At 48.6% G+C, this 19,942-nt stretch overlaps 1 protein-coding gene across 4 annotated transcripts in view; it reads left to right on the top strand.

Annotated features, from left to right (window-relative positions):
• The window catches only part of Ggta1 (glycoprotein alpha-galactosyltransferase 1 (inactive)), an 81,253-nt gene that overhangs the window by 41,414 nt on the left and 19,897 nt on the right, over positions 1-19,942 (top strand). For all 4 annotated transcript variants that reach the window (XM_051166163.1, XM_051166162.1, XM_051166164.1 and 1 more), the window contains exons 2-3: positions 7,988-8,103; positions 17,919-18,007. In XM_051166163.1, coding sequence (XP_051022120.1) covers positions 17,928-18,007 — 80 coding nt within the window. In that variant the 5' untranslated portion in view covers positions 7,988-8,103; positions 17,919-17,927. The remainder of the gene's footprint in view (positions 1-7,987; positions 8,104-17,918; positions 18,008-19,942) is intronic.

Below are 19,942 nucleotides of genomic sequence, written 5' to 3' on the forward strand. Positions count from 1 at the left end.
TCTTATCTCTTGTCTGTGTTGTTCTGTCGCTTTCCTCTTTCCTCTGAATCTGGATGATGGAGTTCGGAGCCTCTCCCTGAATCCAGGGTAATGCTCACTGTGGAGGGGAAACCTGTCTCCTTCCTGGTAGACACTGGGGCCCAACATTCAGTTCTTCTGAGAGCGGAAGGTAAAATGTCAAATAAAGTCTTGGGTCCAGGGAGCCACTAGAACCAAATAATACTCATGGACTACCCGGAGAATGGTGGACCTTGGAACGGGACGGGTATCCCACTCATTTATGGTAATTCCAGATTGCCCCTACCAGCTATTGGGAAGGGATCTTCTCAACAAGATGGGGGCTCAAGTCCGTTTCCTTCCAGGGGGACCCCAAATCCGAGGACCCGCTGATGATCCAATCCATGTGCTAGCTCTCAGACTAGATGATAAATACAAACTCTTTGAATCCCCTGGTAAAAGCTAGGGCGGCCAAGACATGGACTATTGGACTTACACCTTTCCCTAAGCCTGGGCCCAAACCACAGGAATGGGAGAGCCCACCCAACAACCTCCTGTGGTGGTGGAATTAAAAATTACCGCCCAGCAAGTTGCTGTTAGACAATACCCCATGTCTAAAGAAGCGACAGAACAACACAGACAAGAGACCAGATAAGCCGTGGTGACCTTTTAGGTGAGTGGGGGTCTGAGGTAGCGAATTCTAAGTAGGGTGGGGTAGGGGCAGTAAATTCTGGGGGCAGGGTTGAAATGGAGGCTAGTGGAGAATTTTTAACTTGTTTTTCTCAGTTCACTGTTACTTTGTTTGCCCTTGTTACTGGCCTGCAATTCTTAACTTGCTTTGCTCAGCTAACAACTCTGTTATGATGGCTAAGTCCAAGCCACCTGGAATGTTACATTGCTTAGCTAATGTTACTGCTGAGTTCAGGCCACCTGGACTCGTACAAGCCAAGATCTCACTGTGTAGACCAGGATGGCCTCAAACTCAGTGATCTGCTGGTCTGTGCCTCTCTATACTGGGATTAAAGCTGTATGCCATCATGCCTGGTTGATGATGGAAAATTGTGACTACCAGCTTGATGGGACTTAAAATCAACCATGGAAACGTACCTGTGATTATATCTAGGAGGGGAATGTTCCCAGAAAGGTTGAACTGGGCAGGGAAAGAGCTACCCTAACTGTGGGCTTGTGACTTGGGCTGAACACAACGGAGAAAGCAGGGGCTGGATGGCTCAGTGGCTAAGAGTACATACTGCTCTTACGGAGAACATAGCTTTAGTTCCCAGGACCTATGTTGGCCGGCCCACAAACAGCTTGTAACTCCAGCTCCACAGGGACCTGCCACCTCTGCCTTCTGGTGATATCTGCACACATACACACACACACACACACAGACACACGCGCGCACACACACATACACACAATTAAAAACAATAAAAGTAAATCTCCCTTTAAAAAAAAAAAAAAAAAAAAAAAAGAGAAATCTAGCAGAGCACTGGCATCCCTATCTGCGGTTGTGACCAGCCACAGTAAAGACATGGAGACATCTGTATAGTACAAGGCAGCTATCCACCCAGACCACCTAACTTCCCTGTCCTGTTCCTGTTCTATTCCTGTCCCCTCGCCCCAGCTCCAGCCCCAGCCACCAGCTTTTTATTTATCAAAAGCCACACTCCTTTCTCATACAAAAAAGCTGATAGCATAGTGGGAGAGGTTCCATAGCTTACCCACTCTGACCCAGTCAGCAGCAGGACCACACCCTTTTGTCCCTTTCTTAGTGGTCCCTTTTGTCCAGATTGAGGGCTAGAAGACCTCCCCTACCGCAGCTTGCTTTTAACATGATAATCTCAGATAATCATATTTTTGGGCAGGTGGGGAAGCAACAAACATTTACGTATAGAGAGTGGGTATTGTGGGCTATAGAGTGACAATGCTATGTATATCCTGTCAGCAGTTAACAATTGAGAATACAAGGACACAACTTCGTAACCAGTTGACCCAATATGTGTGTATGGGGGGTAGGTCACCCCAACTTCTCCCCCTCTTAGTCCAAGTAACGGCTTTATCTTTAACACCAGTAAACTGTATACAATAAGAAGAATTATGAGCACTGTCAGGGTAAGAATTATATGCAATGTTCACTCCGATTGTAGTTGGCAACTTTGGAGAAAGTGCTCCACACAATGAAAAGTCCTGTTGAGCAATACTTAGATGACCAAAGGAAATTTACGATCTTGAGCTCATGGCTCTGACAATATCATCAGAGACCCATTGATTAATATTAAAGCTCTGAATTTTTGAAGTCTCAATACAGCAGTAGCATAGTCAGGGAAAGGGAATCCGAAGCCTTTTTCATTCCTTTTAATACCTTAAATCACTTTCTTATCACTAGTTAAGTTTTCACGCCCTCCAACCTTCCTAACTTTCATTTAGCAACCCTAAAACACCATCCTAGAGCCTAAAACACCTTCTTAGATCCTCACAACTTACACTTCTGTACCCTCAGACTTTACGTACACTGCTAACAAGATAGACTGTGTTTAGGCCTAGTAGTACCGGCTCTAGGTGACGCCCATGGCCTGCTTTTTATACATAGAGAGAACTGAGAAGGCAGCTTAAGCCTTGGTTTCTGCTCTCAAGCTCATAATTCTATTATTGGTCTAGTCTTCAAACCCATCAGAGATCCAAGAAGGATAAATTGCACCTGAATAAACAGGAAAGGCAGAGCAAGCAACTTCTGAATCTATTAAACATGACACAGACTTACCAGTTACCTGGACAGCCACCCTAGGTTCCTCTGTTTTTGGTGGAGGCATCAGTCTTTGGTCACCAAGCCCAGAAGATCTGACAGACTTTCCTGTGGAGTAGGACCTTAGGGGGGACTGCCCTATCTTGTCTCGGCACAGTAGGGCAATCAACTCCCTAGTGTCCTGCCTGCCCACAGTTGGACAGTGTGCTGTCAGCAGTTGAGGTAAAGGCAGCTTATTGCCCAGTGGCTAGCTTTGCCACACTTAAAGAACACTCCAGGTGGAGGGGCTTTTGTGTCCATCATCTTCTTTGGAGATCAGCGTGCTCCCAGGAGCCAATGTGCCTGTCTATCACAAACAGCTTTTTTTATTAAAACGTTTTAAATGTCATATTCTGCAGATCTCTGAAGTGTTTGAGGACCACTATATATCTGAATAGATGAAAAGGTGACTGATGGTCGGGGGGTGGTGGAGCATGCCTTTAATCCCAGCATTTGGGAGGCAGAGGCAGGTGGATTGCTGTGAGTTCAAGGCCAGCCTGGTCTACAAAGTGAGTCCAAGACAGCCAAGGCTACACAGAGAAACCCTGTATCGAAACAAACAAACAAACAAACAAAAAGTGACTATCAACTTGCATTTCTTAATTATCCTTAACAGTTTACAATAGTAGCTTTTATAAGACTAAGACTTTAGGCTTAACCTTTAAAAATTGCAATTTTGAATAAAGGCTCTTCTATTATCAAAACAAAACTTTTAATCATAAATGCAGTTCATAACCAGGCATGGTGGTGCATACCTTTAGTCTCAGCATTCATGGAGGCTGAAGCAGGTGGATCTCTGAGTTCAAAGCCAGCCTGGTCTACAAAGAGAATTCCAGGACAGCCAGGACCATTACACAGAGAAAGTCTATCTCAAAAAACCAAAAATTATAAACAAACAAACAAACAAGTGCTGTCCATAGAGAGACTGGCAACTTACTGACCTTATTATAGTGTTCCATCTTGGCCGCTATGGCAATTTATCCAAACAGATAATGCTTAAAAGAGAAAGAAGTTAGACAAACATTACTGTGAACCTGAGTAGGCATTAGGAGTTTATAAATCTTGATTAAAGACAAAGAATATAGATTAATAACCTTACTTTTCTATCATATTACTTATCTAAATTTTCTACCAGCCTGGTGTTGAGCAATTAGCAAAGATGTAAGTAGTTAGAATTACATTTTAAATTAGCTTTTGTTAATCTGAGTTGATCTTCATAACCTTAAAATTTCATATTTAGCATATTCTAAACCAGAGTTAAATCACATATACAGGGCACTGTAGCAAATATACCCTTACATTTCTGTCATCACAGAAAAGTCCGAACCAAGCAAAAATATTTGAGAGTTGTTGCTTAGTCGAAAAGGAAAAGTTCATTGAGGCTAGGAAGTTTTACAATTGTTGCTTTATACCATGAGGTCATTCTGCCAGCAAAGTGGCCACCGACATCCAGGAGGTCACTAGCCAAGATGAAGGACAGCCACATGGTTGGTATTTGATTTTTTAGTGTGTGTGTGTGTGTGTGTGTGTGTGTGTGTGTGTGAGAGAGAGAGAGAGAGAGAGAGAGAGAGAGAGAGAGAGAGAGAGAGAGAGAGAGAAGATATAGATGCATAGATAGATAGATACTCACGTATAGATTTAATTATAAGCTTTTTGTTAAAAGTTTAAAGCCAGATTTTGTTGCAGATTATATAGATTTTAAGCCATACCCAATGAACAAGTTACAAATTCTTACAAAATAGTTCACAATATAATATTAAGATTTGGGGGGGGGGCGTAGTATAGAATACAAAGAAATCAGAAATAAATGAGTAAAAGAGTGGGAAAGTAGAACCTTGTACACAGAGGGAGGGAGGGAGGGAGAGAGGGGGAGAGAGAGAGAGAGAGAGAGAGAGAGAGAGAGAGAGAGAGAGAGAGAGAGAGAGAGAGAGAGAGAGAGAGATCTGGGGTGGCTGAGATCCTTTTATCTGCAGCGCACACCTGGACCATCTGGAGGTGGCAGGTGATGACTTGAGCAACTAACTGCTAGGTCCCCGAGCGAAGAGCAGTGGAGTTGCCTGTGCACTAACACTCTTCTCTTTCTGTTTAATTAAAAATGAGGAACTAGGAAGGGGTGACGGTGAGGCACGAGGGAAGGTGCTGTGTTCTTTAGACTGCTTCCTGGTTGTCTAGGGTCAGCAACATCTTTGGAGAGCCTTAAGAAGGCTGGGATGCTGGCCAAGTCTCTGTGGGGCCATCTTGGGCTAGGAAAGTGGGGAGACCTAGCTGAAGCAGTCTGTGAGGCTGGACCACCTTTGAAGCTGTTCTGGATGCAGATTCTGAGGGAACACCTGGACCTGGCAGGACGATGGAGCTGATAAATAGTTAGCATCTCAGAATCGGTTTTGCATCCTCAAGGGTCAGGGGCACTTTAACTTCACTGGTGTCTGGTTGTTTTGCTTTTAAAACACACAACCTTTTTTCTCCCTCAAGACTGGGTTTCTCTGTGTAGCCTTACCTGTCCTGGACTCATTTTGTAGACCAGGCTGGCCTTGAACTCACAGAGATCTGCTTGCCTATGCCTCTCAGAGTGCTGGGATTACAGGCGTGCGCCATCACACCCTGCTTATACAAACTTTTAAAAGTAGCATTGTAGGGAGATTTTGTATTAACACGCGTATGAAATGTGCAATGTGCACAAATCGGCTAATGCTGATTCTCTGCTCTAAGCATGAGCAGGTGAAAAGCGCCTGTCAGTCTTTGTGAGTGAGTTTGGACTGCGTAACCAAGCTGTGATAGGGGGTTATGTATCCCCGTCCATGCCATGTGAAAGGATGGCGTGTAATAAGTCACAAGGACCAGGAAGCCAAAAAGATTGCTTGGCTCCTGCAGAGACATCCATGTCTCCTCAACTTACTCTTCTTTATAGTCGGAGGGTTTGGAATAAAAGTTTTGAACCTTGTTACCTGTATAGTTACCATAGAAACCATAACCAGGAGTAGGTTTGCTGCATAGGAAGGCTTTTTAGTTTGATGAACCATCACCTTTCCTTCAGCCAGTCTCTCTAGCTATTCCCACGTAGGCGGATCAGTATATGTGTCACCTGCTTTTTTACTGTTCTGGGTCTCTTCCTTTGCATCTTCCATGTCAACAGCTAAGATTTTTCGGGAGGCCTCCTTTGGTCAAATCTTTACTAGCCTTGAAAGAATCCAATGCTTTCCTTTGTTTCCTGTGGAAATAAAGGCGTAGCCTCTTCCCTAACGCAACACGTTTCCTGTCTTCCATTCTGAGGTTAACACATCCTTAAAGTATTGGTCTAATTCAGCAATCCTCTCCAAACTCCAGTGTTTTTCAGCAGCTGTGCTACCTGTCTCACTGTCATCTTAAAAATTTGAAGGTAATAAGACATTATGTAACCAATCTCTCGGGAACTTACAGTGATCCTCCTGCCTCTGCCTCCCGAGTGCTGGGATTAAAGGCATGTGCCACCACGCCTGGCTCCCAGCACAGAATCTTATGTGGAGCTGTACAGCTCATGCCCCTGCTTCCCCACTTCCCCCCTTTTAAGACAAGGTTGCATGTATCTCAAGTTGGCCTCAAGCTCACTATGGGGTCAAGCCTGGCCTTGGAGCCCTGCCTGCCTGCCCCACCCTTCCCAGAGCAGGGATCGTGGGCGTGCACCACCATGGCTGACCTAGAGTGTGTCCTTTTGGGTCCGGCTCCTTTTGCTGAGTGCTGAATGTTGAGGTCCTCTAGCCGATGTGCTATGCCTGCAGCTTGCCTGCTCTTACTGCTGCTGATGGGCCTTGGGGTCCAGTGTGGGGTATGCCACCTTCAGATGCTCATGCCTTGGAGTTGGGAGAAGAACGCCTGTGTCACAGGCACGTGTCCCCATGGGTTGGATGGATGGATGGATGGATGCCATCAGATAGGATTTAAGCAAACCGTTAGGAAGAGCTTCCAGTCCCTGAAGGTTACGATCCACTGGTTCCTGCCCTCAGAGGAGGAAGCCGTGGAAGTTCCTTCTCAGAACAGGAGGAAAGGGCTAGATTCCAGGCAGAGTGACCTGGAGCCAGGCCTTGACTCCTTCCTGTCTGGCACGGGCCCCTTCCCAGCTGTCTAGGGTTCCCAGACTTCCCGGCAGTGCTCCAGCCATTTGTGGAGGGTTGGGGCAGGGGGGCTTTGAGTGTCACCTCCCTGCTTGAGCCAACGTGGGCCACGTGCAACGCTGCTTCTAAGGCCTTTTGGAAAACTTGGCTGTTGGTAGGACACTTGCTTAGCATGCACATAGCCTGGGTTCCATCCCTCACACCATGCAACTGGATGGGAGTGCACACCTATCCTTCTACTGCTGTTGATGGGGTGCCAAGGTCAGAAGTCCTAGGTCATCCTTGGTTATACACTGAGTTCATGGACTACTCCAGGACCCTGTCTTAAAAGGGGGGGGGGTGGAGGAGTGGGAAGGGGTAAGGCCTTGTCCCTTCAGGAACAGGTATCGGCCTCTGCAGCCTTTCCAAGTTAATATAGTAAGAGTTTCTATATGGAGAGCCACACCATTTTCCTTTTCTTTCTTTCTTTCTTTCTTTCTTTCTTTCTTTCTTTCTTTCTTTCTTTCTTTCTTCTTTTTTTAGAGACAGAGTTTCTCTGTGTAGCCTTGGCTGTCCTGGACTCACTTTGTAGACCAGGCTGGCCTCAAACTCACAGAGATCCTCCTGCCTCTGCCTCCTGAGTGTTGGTATTAAAGGGGGTGCGCCACCACACCCAGCTCTCACATTTTCTAAAGCGCAGTGTTCCACAAAGCAGCGCTACTTCCCAGAGCTGGGCTGTGGAGGAGAGCTTTCCTCAGAACCATATTTAGGCACCTCATCATCAAAGTGCCTTGTCTGCTCGCCTTTCTCACTCTGGGCCGTCTCACACACTTCTCCATTGGTTGTTCCTGGGAGTACCGCTTGAGGTTGTTTGCACCCAACACAGCTCCCCATGGGTGATGTGGAGGCCAGTGGCCTCCTCTCTTGTGACTCCTAGCCTGATTTGGTTTTTCCTCTTGGCAAGGGAGTCAGAGGACCAGTCCAGAGCCTCTATTCTGCGTTGGCATGTAGACCTGAGTCAACAGTCCTGATAACCAGCCCATTTCCTGGGGCCAAGGGAACAAAGCCTGTGACTGCTGCGGAGGGATCTGTCTGCCCACCCCCCTCTTCCTGAAACAGCTGTTTATTCTTTTGACAGGAGCTGGAACACGGCACCTTCCTTTCCTCTGAGCTGTGCCTCCTTCGGCAGGCCGGAGCTCAATAGGACTCCCTTGCTTTGCTGTTTGCTCTGAAGGGACCGCAGCAGACAATGAGGTATGTGCATTGGTCAAAGGACTTGCGCCTTTCAGCCTTGGGTCACCAGGAGCTACTGTTAGGCCACCAAATGGTCCCACCTGAGGGAGGATCCTTGCTCCCTCCCTAACCTTTTCTTGGTCCCTTCTATGGTTTTGTTGTCCTTTACCCAGTGGCTCTGGAAGCAGGGGCTGGTGGAATGCTGGCTCAGCCACTTTGGCATTCCAAGTCTCTTGGCCGGACCAGGGCTGGGCCAGTCAAGGCTGCAGCCTGGGGTTCTCTGGGCTGACAGTGCAGGGGCAAGGGCTGAGTCTTGGGCAGGGCGTTGTGGGAGGGTGCTGCTGAGCCTTCAGAACAGCCAGGCATCTCACTAGCATGTCTCTGCTGTACAAAACGGTTTGATGGTGGCTCCTGGGGCAGCCAGGAAAAATGGTGGCTGCATTCGGCTTTGGGTTTCTTGAGGAGACTGAAGCAGAGACAGTAAGGTGCTCCTTGGAACAGGTTGCGCTGCCTGCGATGGTGTGCAACGGCTGGCAGAGTGACAGTTGACTGTGGATCTAATCAGAGACCTGGGTCTCACTTTCTTGAATCTGTGTTTATTTTGACCCTATTGTTATTAATATTTGTGTGTGTGTGTGTGTGTATGTGTGTGTGTGAGCACGAGTGCGCTCACGAGCATTTGTGGGCCCAGAGGCCAGATCCCCTGAAGCTGGAGTTACAGGAAGTTGTAAACCTTGATGTGGGTGCTGGGCAACCAAGCTGCAGCCCCCCCTGTAAGCAGAAAGTCCGCTTACCCACCAGGTCGGGTCCAGATTCCAACCTTCCTTCTTAATGAAAAGCATAACTTGAAACTGGCCTCTCTTATATGCCCCCATCAATTGTATCAGTTTTTCTCCACATGGGGAATCTTCTAATAAAATGCCCCCCTATCCTGACATTGCTCCACTGCCAAGAACAAAACCTAGAGCTGGATGATGTTCTGACCTTAAAATCCATCGCTTCCGCGAGTGTTCAGTAACCTCAAGCCAGCTACCCCGTCACTCATGCTTGCTCTCAGCCAGAAAGCAAAGAAAGCCACGGGAGGCACACACAGGAGGTACCTTGCTAGTGGCAGCAAAGTGGCCCATCAGGCTCCCCAGTTGGCCTGAGGAAAAGCTGACCCTAGCTAGTGCTTGGCCAGTTGAGGGGGAAAGGGGGGGGTCAGTCACAACGTGGCAACCCTGAGTGGCATTAAAAAGACTTGCATCTTCCCAGGATGGCTGACAGGGCCCTGGAGGCCAACTCCCGTGATGGAATCCCAGCTCCAGCACTGTGTGCTGAGCACATTAGCAAGGCACTTAGCATTTCTGAGCCTGTTTTCAGGTCTGCAAAATGGGATTAATAACACAGTTATGCCCAGGGTTGTTGAGACGGAACTGGAGGACAGCTGGAGAAAGGCTTAGCCCAGGCTTGGCTCAGGAAGGAAGCAGGTATAAGCTGACTCAATGGGGGGGAGGGGGGGCGGAAGGCGCTTTAAGAAAAAGATTTTTAAAGTTGTAGATACAGTATCAGGCAGGGAAGTGAATGTGCAAACTATGAGAAGGGATGTCACAGTAGGTGAAAAGGCCAAGTCCTTCAAACACGGCATTCAGAAAACAAGAAAATGATGGGGGGAAATGGAAAATGAGGGGATGAGATGTGTGGAGGTGCATGATACACTTGCTACATTTTAGATGCAAATTTAAAAAATATTTTGATTGCTTTTGGTCATGTCCATGCATGCGTGTCTGTGTGAGTGGGCAGTGTGTGCATGAGTCCAGGTGCGCAAGTCCCTGGGGCCACAGTGGTTGTGAGCAGTTTCACTCCTACCTGCTGAGCCATCTCTCCAGCCCCAGGGCTGCAGATTCCCATCCCATCGGAATCCTGACAAGATAGTCTAGACTGGTGGTTCTCAACCTTCCCAACACTGGGACCCTCCAATATGGTTCCTCACGTTGTGGTGGTGCCCAGCCATAAAATTATCTTTGTGGCTATTTCCTTTTGCTACTATTACGAATCATAATGCAAATATCTGTGCTTTCTGGGAGGGGGGAGTCTTAGGCGACACCTGCGAAAAGGGGTCGAGATCCGCGGATTGAGAACTGATGTCCTAGTGTCGTTTTAAATCACATGTACTTAGCATGTGTGTTGGGGAGGAGGACGCGTGCGTGCGTGCGTGCGTGCGTGCGTGCGTGCGTGCGTGCGTGCGTGTGTGTGTGTGTGTGTGTGTGTGTAGAGGTCAGAGGACAGCTTGCAAGAGTCACTTCTCGACGTCATGTAAGACCCCAGGACCCAAGGGTGGAAGTCACGAGAGAGGCAAAAGAAAGAAAAAGATAAAAAAAGAAAAGAAACCAAAAGATTGATGAGGTCACTTGGTCTCTGGTGTAGTTCATGAGTGGTTATTGCTTATTGCTGAGCACTGGGCAGAACTGCTTTGGGTCCCATAGTTTGTTGTTAGCGGTGTTGCAACTAGGATGGTCTGGACAGCTTCCTGCTCAGGTGGCTTTAGGCAGATCCTCAGAGAGTGTAGACTTTGTTCCTTGAGAGGCAGTGGAACAGGGCAGCTCCACCTGAGTGTCAGTTTGGAGAGGCCCTGCAGGCCCGGCCCTTTGTGACCCCTGAGCTGGGAGAAGGTGGGTCCTGGGTGCTATACAAGGTTCTGGGATCCCAGTGGGTGAATAAGCAGGGTGCCCCTCCCCCATGCTCCCACCCCCGTCCCCCCCTGCTCCTGCCCCCCCCCCCATACCCTCCCAGCTTCAGACAGCTGCCAGAGCTAGTCAGGGATTTCTCCAGACTCTAGGGAACCCTTTCTGCTTTAGAAAGTGCTTTAGAAAGTGCTTGAGTTTTCTCCTATCTGTATTCTGGTGTGAATAAAACTCCATCTTTTCTTTTTCTTTTTCTTTTTTTAATTTTATGTATATGTGAGCCACCATGTGGTTGCTGGGAATTGAACTCAGGACCTCTGGAAGAGCAGCCAACTGAGCCATCTCTCCAGGCACCTAAAACTCCATCTTATGAGGGGATCCAAAGGCCCAAGCTTTATAGGACCTGGTAAGCCAGTCTCTGTGCTGAGGATATGTTGGTTGGCTGTCATCCATGTGGATCATGGCAGCAGGGTGAGCTCTTGTGCCTACGGGGTAAGCCCTGGGGTTGATTTTTCATCCAGGCCTGGGTAAGTAGAGACAGCCGGGAGGAGAAGGCTGGTACAAATGACTTCTTTCTGGACTGTGAAACTCTGCTTCCAGGATAGGATACTGACCCTTGGTCTTTGAGAAGGATGGCCTCTGCCGCTTTTCTGTCTGATGTTGGCAAATGCTTAATGTGGGCGCCTATGAGAGGCAGCAAGGTGGCTTGGCTGCAGCCTTGCCTCAGATTTGGGTGTACTGGGGTCTTGGGCTCATCCCAACTTCTCTGTCACAGGGTGTCATATGGGCCTGGCATTCTTGTTTCTGGTGCACACACAGCTCTGCATCCATGACGGGAACCTCTTTCCCTAAAGAGCATTGCCATGGTTACGGCTGCCATTTGTGGAGTACACGCTGGTTGCCTGGCGCAGTGTACCTTGTAGGCACAGTCTACTTCTGTGCTTTGCAGAGCCTCAAGGAAGATGTTTGTGTGTCCATATTATACATGAAACAGAACCTCAGCTTAAAGCAGTTTCCCCAGGGGACACCTCTGGGACTCTGCTGGGGCCAGAGTCTTCACCTAGTCTAATTTTTACCTGTAGTGCTGGATTAAAACACTCTTGGTTATAATTGAGGGTTTGGGGGACCCAAAGGCTGGCTTCTTAAGCAGAGGATTAGGACGGTGGTGAAGTCTTCCTTAGCATGTCTGGTGTACAGAGTCCCATCACCAGTAGCATGTGTGTGTATGTGCTTGCATGCATGTGAGAGAGGGGAGAGAGAGAGAAATATGGAGAGAGACAGAGACAGAGACAGAGAGCACATGCACAGTCAATAGGCAATTGGTCACTACTGGACATTCTATGGTCTGTTTAACCTTCTGCCTGTCTCTCTGGAATGGAAGCTCCACAGTGGCCTTGTTTATGCATGTGTCTATGTTTTTGAGAACCCGCTGGTACCCAGTAGTCTGGTCCATGGTGGTTGATGGGTCAGGGTGGCCTGTGCCAATCTGGACTCATCGTGCCTGGCTGTTCCTTGAGGAAGAGGAGTAGGCTCCAGGCCATGGTGGCAGGTTTTCAGGTGGGAGTATTAGGATTCTGCTCCAGGCCAAGAGCACTTTCTAGGAGATTTAGTTTCTTTGGCAAGCGCTTTCTCTCTGCCTGTCCCCTGCTCTCCATGGTGATGCTAGTGCTAATGGCTTTTCCAGAGCCCTTGTGCATCCAGCCTCCAGCTGAGGTTCACCTTTTGCCCTGAAATGAGATAGAGAAAACAGGACTGCCCAGTGTCCCCTCCAGAGAGGAACTATTTGCAAGGAATGTTTCCATCTGGTTGTTGGATCTGGGAGGGTCTCTGAGGGGTGTCCATTGAACCCTGAGGTGGAATCTGGAAGGTGGAGACATCTACCTTGTGAGATGTCACAGGCATTGGCACATGTCCCAGGAGTTGGGGTGCAGGTTCATCTGAGAATCCATGCAGGGGCTAGCCTTGGCAAGGTTGAACCTGGGAGTGGCCCAAGAATGGAGTTAGAGACAGATGACAAGAGCGTTGAGTCGCAGGGTCTCAGAGGTGGCAGAAGGGCTCCACACTATCACAGATTGAACCACTGGGTGGCCTAAGATCACCCAGGGGTCTCCTGTGTGATTTAAACTCATTTCACTGCCTGTCTCTCTGTCTCTAGCTATTTCTCTGTCTCTGTCTGTCTCTCTGTGTTTCTGTCTCTGTTTCTCTCTCCCTCCCTTCCTCCCTCTCTCTGTCTTTTGTTTTATTTTGTTTTTTCCAAGACAGGGTTTTCTCTGTGTAGTCTTGGCAGTGCTGGAACTCGCTCTGTAAACCAGGCTGGCCTCGAACTCGGAGATCCTCATGCCTTTGCCTCCGGAGTGCTGGGATTAAAGGTGTGGGCCACCATGCCCTGCCTTCTTTTCTTTAAAAGTACAACTTCTGTTTTTACTTTCTCTAGATAGTTTTTTCTTCTGTTCACCTGAAGCCACCTCTTTTTCACGGGCTTTGGTGGAGGTCATGTGGCAGCATCAGCAGGTGGAAATCACGGTGGGGGGTATCTGGTCCTTCGGAGCGGGCTTCATGACCTTGCCATGACCACCTTGCTATGGATGGCACAGCTCACTCAGTAGTGCAGCTTGACTCCGGGTTTGGGAAGTGTGTGAGCATCGAAGACATTTGTTTTGGATATGCTCCTGACAGCAGCAGCCTCTACAATTTTCCGAATGAAGAATTTCTTAATGGCTTTGTCCTTGGGCGTGTACCAGGCACAGTTTGTGCAGGACACATGGGCGCTCGGCTCTCTTTGGTGTGATCATTGCATGTTTGTTTGTTGTTTTTCTTCCTCCTCCTCCTGTTGTTGTTGTTGTTGTTGTTATTATTATTATTATTATTATTATTATTATTATTATTATTATTATTATCATTGTCATCTTGGAGCCAAGATCCAAAAAATGTCAAACTCATTTCTTACCCGGTAGGGAAGACAGCCATCCATGACTCTTCAGAACTGCAGTTTGAAGGACTTTTAGACCATGCTGGCTGCCAAATGTCTCATTTGGTCCAGAGAGAAAACCAAAAAGGTTGTAAAAGACTAATTGGCCATCCTGCCAGTCCTTCCTCCCCAGGGGACGTGGGTTCCAGATTCTAGGGAGCACGCTGTGCCCATTTCTGACGCGTCACTCCCACAGCTTTCTGCTTGCAAGGCTCTCACCTGAGGCGCGATTAGCCACAAACACGGGGCACGTAGTTCCAAGCCATCAGTGAAGCCAAGACAGAAATATGCTTGGAGCGTTGCCTCTGATGTGAATTTCTGAAATCTACAAAAGCCACGCTCACCTAACTGGGCTGTGGAAGGTGGGGGTCAGGAGCGCTGGCCAGGACTGGCTCTGGTGGCACAGGCCACGCTGCTGCTCCACGTCACGTCCCTTCCACTTGTGAGAGGCTTTGCATTTGGTGCTAGGTGAGTGGGGTTGGTGCAGCTGATCCTGGAAGCCGGGACTTGCCTTTGCCTCTCAGAAAGCACAGGGCGACCTAGGACTTGATTAGAGAAATTAAAGCTAGTCTCCCTTTGCCTTGAATGTCCCTCGTTTGCGTCAGTTGTAGAAGCTGTATTCTAGAGGTCTCCCTCCTCTAAACGTTTTGAGCACTTCTAAGCACCAGCCCTCATTTTCAGCAGACCCTCCCAGCAGCAGCCTTTCTGAACATCGGTAAGGAAGGCTGTTTCCAAAAGGCATTGCTCTGAAATCATTAGCTCTCTCTCCCTCTCCCTCTTCCTGTTCCTCCCCTCCCTCCTGAGGCAGAGTCTTACAATGTAACCCTGGACGGCCTAGAATGCGCTGTCATCTGCCTGCTCCTGCCTCCTGAGTTCTGGAATTAAAAGCATGCGTGTGTGTGTGTGTGTGTGTGTGTGTGTGTGTGTGTGTGTGTGTGTGTGGTCTCATATGCCAGAATGCACATACGGTGGTCAGAGTCATATGCCTTCCATGGCATATTTTGGGCATCAGGCTCAGGCCATAGGCTTTCTCAGAAAGCTGGCTTACACATAGAGCCATCTTACTCGCCCTTATGTCTTAGTTGAGATAGAGTCTTGCTGTGTGTAGCCCAGGCTGGCCTCAAATTTGCACTTTCCCCGCATCACTCTTATCCCCATTGTCAAAACAAGAGCACTAGTTGAACTTACTCTTGTAGGGTCCCCGGTGCCTAATCTGAAACTCTGGCCTCAGATAGGTGAATTCAGACTCTGGAGCAGTGGATGGCTTAGCATCTAAGGTGTAGATTCTCACGCAGCTGGACCAAATAACAGGACACATTAATGTTTGTGCGAAGAAATGTTCAAATGGAATAGAGATTACAAGAGGCTGTGATGCCCTATGAATTACAAAGTTTTTGTTTTTGTTTTTTTGATTTTCCAAGGCTTTTAGAGATGTGGATGAGGGCCAAGGAACTCTAGTTTCTTGTGTAATGTTAAAACTCAAACCCTAATCTGAAGCTGCAGCCTCAGATTCTTGTCATCTCACACCTGGGGCTCTTTGCCTCTGAGTCTGTTGTGGGGTGTCCTTAAGTGCAGTGGGGTCAACTTGGTGTAGGTGGGCTTGGCTCAGAGAACTAAGGCTTGGGAATCTCAGTGGTCACCCAAGTCCCTGGCAGGGGGGGGGAGGGGAGAGGGTTGGGGTTCCTTATGTCACACACAGAATGAGGCACTCGCAGAAGAGCAAACAAAGCTTCTCAGAGGTAGAAGAGCAGCCCCCTGAAAAGGAAGGAAGGGACCAGAAGATGAGCGGCCAGCCTGGCCTTGCCTGGGGCTTTCTGTCCCCAGCACTGATGAGCTCCAGCTGTAGAAAACCAGGGAGTCGAGGCTTCCGACTGGCTCAGGTCTCCGGGTGGGAGGTAAGGTAGGAGAAGTAGGCTTAGGAAGCAAGGAGAGCAAGGACTAGGGGTCAGCTGTCATCCTGGTCACTCAGGGCCTTTTAAAATCCACAGCCTCTGGGCTAAACTTAGTAAATGGACTATATTAAATAGACGCTGTTCTCTCAAGGCCCAGCCTGGTACTCACGTGCAGGCGGAAGGCTTCAAAACTGAACTCAGCTGATTGACATGCTCTGTGCTCACGTCTAGAATTAACCTGGAGGCCTTCTGCTGCTTTGCAGATGCCTCTTCCTTCTGAGAGAAGCTCACAGCTTCTGTCTTTGTTTAGCTCATTAAGAAGCCAGCTCTGAGAGAGCCAGGCGTGGTGGCACACACCTTTAATCCCAGCACTTGGGAGGCAGAGGCAGGCAGATCGCCGTGAGTTCGAGGCCAGCCTGGTCTACAAAATGAGTCCAGGACCGCTAAGATAACAGAGAAACCCTGTTCTGGGAGAAAAAAAAAGAAGCCAGTTCCACAAAATGCCTCTTATTCTTAGCTACTACCTAAAATGAAAAGGAAAGTGAGATAGCTCAGCAGGTAAAGGCACTTTCTGCCAAGCCTGAGGACCCAAGTTCAATCCCCAGAGCATAGTCTTAGTCAGGGTTTCTGTTGCTGTGATAAACACCATGACCAAAAGCAACCCAGGAAGGAAAGGGTTAATTTCCTTACAGATCCCAGGTTGCACTCCTGTCACAGAGGGAAGTCAGGAGCTCAAGGCAGGAACCTGGAGGCAGGAGCAGATGCAGAGGCCATGGAGGCATGTGCTCTGGCTTGCTTTCCATGGCTTGCTCAGCCTGTCTTCTTATGAGTTTCCTACTTAGCCTTCCTTCTGGGGGGATGCGGAGTGGCCTTTGGAATACCACCCCAGTGATACTGAGAGTGGGAAGTTGGAGGTGTCCAGAACGTTAGGACAGGGCAGTTGGGATCTACTTAGCGTCCTTTTGGCGAGCCTGGTCTCTAGGTGTCTGATGTTCTGGGCGATAAGGCCCGGCACCCATTGCCTTGTGAGGTGCTTGGGCCAGATAGACAAGGCCTGGCTCCAGAGTGGCTGGGTCATCTGTGGCTCAGAGCCATGTCCTGTCTGAGCTCTTGGAATCTCCAAGAGCCAGCAAGTCTTGAGGAACAATTCCTCCCTGGGGAGGAGAGTGCAGTGAGGGATCAAAATGTTAACGTCAGAACTCCCTAATATAGGCACAGCCACGTGCAAATGCATTCTACAGGTGCTCCCTTTCTTCGGCCATTAGACTAGTCTGTGACTCTCCCCACTAATGTTGGGGTTCTCGTACTCTTCCCCCAAGCCCTCAGCAGGTGGACAGGCCCTCTGAACTCCTCCCCAACTCCCCATGCATCATTGAGAGCTCTGTCCACCCCTCCCCCCCCCTCCCCTTCTTTCTTGTGCAAACACTCTGAGGTAAGTTTTGGTTTTTATGTCCTTCTGCATTGTGGATGCTGCTCCCCAGAAGTTCTCACCTCTCTATCGTGGTGGCACCACTTGTCTTCACCACTGACACTCCCCTTTCGTGTCCCGTGTCCCTTCTACAGGGTGGTGCCTTCCCTGATTGCACTGATGTACGTCCCAACCTGTTAGTCCCCCCTCTGCCCAGTACCCTGTCCCTTCTTGCACAATCTTAGGCAGTGCTTTAAAGACACCCATGGACTCCCTTCTGTAGTTCCAGTGGCTTGCTTGCTTGTGTGTGTGTGTTGTGGGTGGGGCTGAAAGGTGGGTGTAGCCTAGATTATAAAGAGCCATTAGAACATGTCGTCAGTACCCAGGACAACAGAGCTGGTGAATGAGAGCTTGCCTCCCCCAGGGTCAGAGGTAACTAGGATTCTTAGCCCACATGGAAGAGCTCAGCATCCTCCTCAGCACACGCAGCCTCATTAACTGCACTGGTCTAATTGGCCGTGGCTGGTTTGTGCTCTTGAGGCGTTGGGGGAGGGGGACACACACGCCTCAGGTTCCAGTGAATTACAGAATTACACATAAGTGTATCCCCTTAGAGACGCTGTGGGCAGAGGTCTTTCGTCACTTCCATCATCTAAATTATTTTATGTGTGTGAGTGTTTTACCTACATGTATTTATGTGCACCACCTGTGTGTCTGGTGCCCGTGGAGGCCAGAAGAAGAAGGGCGTTCCCGAAGGCTGTGAGCTGCCTTGTGCATGCTGGTAACTGAAGTCAGCAAGTGTTCCACTGACCTGTTTAAACCACCGAGCTGTTTCTCCAGCCCCAGAAGCCATCTCTCCATTTTATTTAATCTATTTTCCCCTCTTTTTCTCCCCGCCTCCACAGGAGAAAATAATGAATGTCAAGGGAAAAGTAATCCTGTCGACGCTGGTTGTCTCAACTGTGGTCGTCGTGTTTTGGGAATATGTCAACAGGTAATTATGAAGCCAGCTAGAGTGATGGAGATGGAACGGCCATTTTCATCCCATGTGAATGGTGCTGGCTGTCTGACCAAGCAGGGCAGACATAAGGAGCTGAGCCGTAAACAGGAGTCACCCTTCCTGTGCCTTGAGCCCTGGATGGTCGTTAAAACCGCAGACCGTCTAGGTGACTTCTGAGTAATTATCTTCCTTCTCGCCATATCTGTAGCCTAGACCTAGAGAGAAGGCACATGAAGCCAAAACCACAATCTCAAGTAATTTGTATAAGCAGAGACCAGAAATTCCAAGCCAGGCTGGGTGGTGCATACATGGAATCCTTGTTCTTGGGAGGCAGAGGCAAGAGGATCCTACAAGTTTAAGACCAGGCTTGTCTACATAGTGACTTCCAGGCCAGCTATAGCCTTACAGGGAGACTGTCTCAATAAAATAAAATAAAAAGGGGCTGGAGAGGTGGCTTTGGCTGCTAAGAGGCACCTTCAGCTGCTCTTGCAGAGGACCCAGGTTTGATTCCCAGCCCCCACATGATGCCTCACAAACACTTGTAACTCCAGTTCCAGGAGAATCCTACCTTGTTTTCTAGACTCCATGGGCACCAGAAACACAAATGGAGCACATCCATACACTCAGGCAAAACACTCATACGCATAAAATTCAAAAAATAATAAGAATAAAGGGGAAAAGAGACATAAATAAAAAGCAGGTAAGAATCCCATGAGAAAACAGCCTAAAGCCCTGCAGTCCTAAGATATTTGTAGGTTTAAAGGAGCCATCCAAGTTGTTGGGTTTTGCTGCAAAAATATTAAGTTTTCCTAGTGATTCATTTGTGCCTGGCTGAAGCACTTTCCCCAACCTCCCCTCATCCCCCCTTTTCCTCCGCTCAGCTTTGGAAAGCAGAGTGAACGAATGTTTCCCTCTTGTCAAAGGCAGCTGTGAATTAAGATCTCTGTGCTGCCTCTGCTTCTGGAAGTTCCAGTGTCTGGCCTCAGGGAGAGATATATCTCCACAGCAAAGTCCCCGCAGGCCCCTAAAGAAGGGACACCGTCTGAGCGCTGTTCCACTTGAGCAAGTCCAGAGCTAGCTGGAGAGCAGTCACAGTAGATTACCATTTCCACAGTGGCGCATTTTTAGTGGCCTGCGGGTTCTGTGATCTGGGTTGACATCTGATTTATCTCTTTCAGAATTTTGAGTTTTAAAGTTGGAGGATGACTCACAGGAACTCCCTTGGTTACAAGAAGCCAAAACTGTCTCCTTAGGTACCGGAAGGACTAGGAGTGGCAACCTAAGTCAGATTGCAGAAGATACACATTTCAAAGGGTGGCAAACGTAGAGCCACTTCTAGGATGTTCAGCTGTTTCATTCTGAATAGCTGGTTTTGAGAAAAAGCATGACTAGTTAAGGCGTGACTGACTACAAAGGTCTGGAAACTAGGACATTTGAATTGAGGAAGCTAGTCAGATGTGGCCACCCTTGGGCTCTTGGGAGCTGAGAGAGCATCCTGGCTAGACCCTCAAGCCACACTGCTTGGTTGGTCCTGGGCTTCTTCTACTGTCTGTGTGACCTTGGCCAAGTTCCTCAGCTCTTCCGGTCTTCAGTTGTCCACCTTTGAAAATGAGGGTACTATCCCAAGTGTGGCAGATCATACGGCAGTCCCCACGCTTGAGTGGTTGAGGCAGGAGGATCACTTTGAGTTGAAGCCAACCTGGGTTACACAGTAAGGTTAAAGCCAGCCTAAAACTATGGAATGAGACTCTGTCAACACACACACACACACACACACACACACACACACACACACACACACACACACACAAAACAAACAGCAGAAATCATAGCTCAGTGGCTATGTACAAGGGCTTGTACAAGGGCACGGGTTCCATCTCTCCACCACAGATGAGCAAACAAGAAAGCTCCCCCTGCCGCCATCACCTT

The sequence above is a fragment of the Acomys russatus genome, chromosome 24, assembly GCF_903995435.1.
Source record: "Acomys russatus chromosome 24, mAcoRus1.1, whole genome shotgun sequence".
NCBI classification, from domain to species: Eukaryota; Metazoa; Chordata; class Mammalia; order Rodentia; family Muridae; genus Acomys; species Acomys russatus.